This window comes from Hylaeus volcanicus, chromosome 4 (genome assembly GCF_026283585.1).
Source record: "Hylaeus volcanicus isolate JK05 chromosome 4, UHH_iyHylVolc1.0_haploid, whole genome shotgun sequence".
In the NCBI taxonomy this organism is placed as follows: Eukaryota; Metazoa; Arthropoda; class Insecta; order Hymenoptera; family Colletidae; genus Hylaeus; species Hylaeus volcanicus.
The window spans coordinates 15,425,708-15,428,493 of record NC_071979.1 but is presented as its reverse complement, the minus strand read 5'-3'; the positions used below and the strand labels follow the sequence as shown (position 1 = coordinate 15,428,493).

Sequence of the window (2,786 nt, the reverse complement as noted above, 5' to 3'; positions counted from 1 at the left end):
GGCAGCAGGTATGCAGGGAGTAGAGTACTGGCGGAGACGTTGATCGTCCTTCTCTCGAATCAGACCCACCAGAGGAAACGGGACTGACTCTGTAAGTCCAGGTACATGGTCGCGTCGTGTCGCGATTTCCATTTAGCTTCCATTTAGTTGAAATATTTATTTGGCAGAGTCAGACTTAGACTTTGGAAATCGAAGGAAATTTTGTTTTCCTTCGATTTCCACGGTTTCGTACTTAGTATTAAGCTCGTCAACTCTGTATAGAGTATGCATCTACGTATGTATACTCTATATAGAGGGAGATCGAAGGAAGTTTGATTCCTTCTATCTCCGGGTCTCCACTCGCAGCAACCTCCACGTGGTGAGACCTGGTAATCGGTATTATTCGTGACGAACAATCCTTCGTCGCGAATAGTAATACCAAGAACTAATGGCTGCGAACTTGTAATAAGATCTTTAGATATAAAATGTGCAAAGTGTAATGTGCGATCGTGTAAAGTGGAAAAGTGTAAAGTGTAAAGTGTAAAGTGTAAGGTGAGATTAGATTTAGATTAGGAGGAATATAATTAGTTTTCAGAAAAATTCATTTCTATAAATTGTGTATTAACACTAATATATTCTTATTGCAAACTGGTAGTCAATTTTCACAACAAGTTGTGTATTTAAACTACAGATCAAACTACGACATACGGATTTTTCGAAATTTCGTTTTTTTTTTGCATTACAAAATTATGCTATTTGTAATATACTTACATTTTGTGCGATATGAAATCATTAAACCCGTATAATCTAAGAACTGGAAAACTTATATCGTTCCTAATAACACAAAGTGTGTATTATTAGTGTTGATGTTCAGTTCTTTGTAATATATTCCGAGAATGTTTGCACATTTTGAACTGTATTACCAATCTTGTCAAAATCTCAAGATCAAGTCAAGATCTCGTTGAGATCTCGTCGAGATCGAGATCATATTTCGAAATTGTCGGAAATTTAAAATCGATTTGCATGTTTCGAGATTTATCGAGATCAAGAAGTGTAGAATGATACTCCTTCAAGATTTTTTTATCTTCATTTAAAAAAAAAAAAAAAAAATTACAAACATTACAAACATTAATATATAAGAAATTATCTTCGTAAAGGTGTAAAGACACACAAAATGTTAAAATATAAAAGTGTTATACATTAGATTGTATGTATAATTATTTTAAGTTAGAGGTAAGAAATTCACCAAAAATGCTGCAGAACGTCTCGAGTTGCTGGTTCGTCCGCGCGAAAAGGACCTCGAGTGCAAAGGGTTAATACCTAGATTTAAGGTAGAAATTCTAGATTATCTCACCGACTACGCTCCTGATGAACGTGTCGCGCCTCTGCTTGACGCCAACGAGGGCACTGTACTTCCGCCCGCCCTCTCCCCAACCGCCCACTGCGACGGAGGTCTTCAAGTGAGGATATTTGGATCTGAGATCGTTGAAGGCTACGAAATTTTCCTTGTCAACGTCCAGCTCTGGGTCGAGGATGAGGACCTCCCAGGTGACGTTGCTCACGCCAATGAAGGAGTAAATGATGTGGGTGCAGAGATCACCTGGGATATCCTCCACGGCGTAGCGTCCGACATCCGGCCGATAAATGGCCCAGTTACTGAAGTAGCACGCTATTCTGGCAGGTTGGTCCGCTGGAACATGGAAAATTATATAATTGGTGTCCCATTGGAAACTAGCTTAGCGAACTGTAATCAGTCTATCCATTTAGCGTGCTACACTTAGTCTATTTATTTGAAGAAACAATTACCACCTTACAATGTTGATATAGCTTCTCATTATCTAAGATAGCGAAAGTATTCAAATTTTAACTGGGACAACTTATATTTATTATCGACAACTTGAGGAAAATGTTTGAGGAAAATGTTCGTGGTAACGAACTATTGCCTTATCTTATCACTCACCTGTCGCGCAGGCAAGAATCGTCAGAAGCAGAGGAAACACGAGATTATTTCCAAACGTCATTTTCGGAGCTGCAAACCAGTAGATATTATTGATTGCATCATAGCTAGTTATTTCAATAAATTATTGTAATAGCTCGCAATTTTAAAAAGGAAAGTTGTAAACCTTCTTTAATGAAGCGTCACTTATATTTCACACTGTCCGCGACAAAGAGAAACCCCGAAACAAAAACTTAGAGTTCACGCTGGAAGAAAGCGAGATCTCGACGTGTCGATCGATGCACGCAACGCCAGCGTCTGATCGAATCGCGTATCGAACGCGTCTGTCTATTGCACGGTGTTTACGCATCAGTACTTGTCGAAGATCAACGATCTGGGCGGTTTGATTGGGAGCTATCCAGGTGGTGGTTATAGCGATCGCTTCATCGATATCGTTCTTCAAACGGGGGAATGATTTACTATGCGACCGGTTTCCAGCGATGTAAACAGGATACAGCATTATTTGAATCTAATGTTGGAAATAATAACGTGTCGAGGTAGGAGGCGAATAGTCTACCGCGCATCTACCTTGCGCACCACGCGGCGCTTGTTTCATAGTTGGCGCAGCTAATGCGATGTAAGCGAATCCAGAAATTCTCTTTTATACCAAAAGGGTGCAAAAAAAGTCCTTTTTGAGAGACGAATATTAAATTTTGAATTTCTTATGACAGAAATGTATTGTAGTTCTTTTTTTTTAAATACATATTGTCTCACTTTAAGCGGCAATCGTTGCTTAAGATATGACAATGCGCAATAAATGCAACAAACAGCTGTCAGGCAAACAGTTGCTATTAGACTTTGAATATTTACG

At 39.1% G+C, this 2,786-nt stretch overlaps 1 protein-coding gene across 1 annotated transcript; it reads right to left on the bottom strand.

Annotated features, from left to right (window-relative positions):
- Positions 1-938: 938 nt before the first annotated feature.
- Positions 939-2,241, bottom strand: LOC128875104 (endochitinase-like). The gene is made up of 3 exons (XM_054120455.1): positions 2,103-2,241; positions 1,940-2,008; positions 939-1,669 (listed from the first exon to the last, which is right to left on the bottom strand). The coding sequence occupies exons 2-3, from the start codon at positions 1,998-2,000 to the stop codon at positions 1,320-1,322; spliced, it is 411 nt and encodes a 136-aa protein (XP_053976430.1). The 5' UTR covers positions 2,001-2,008; positions 2,103-2,241; the 3' UTR covers positions 939-1,319.
- Between the last annotated feature and the right edge of the window lie 545 nt (positions 2,242-2,786).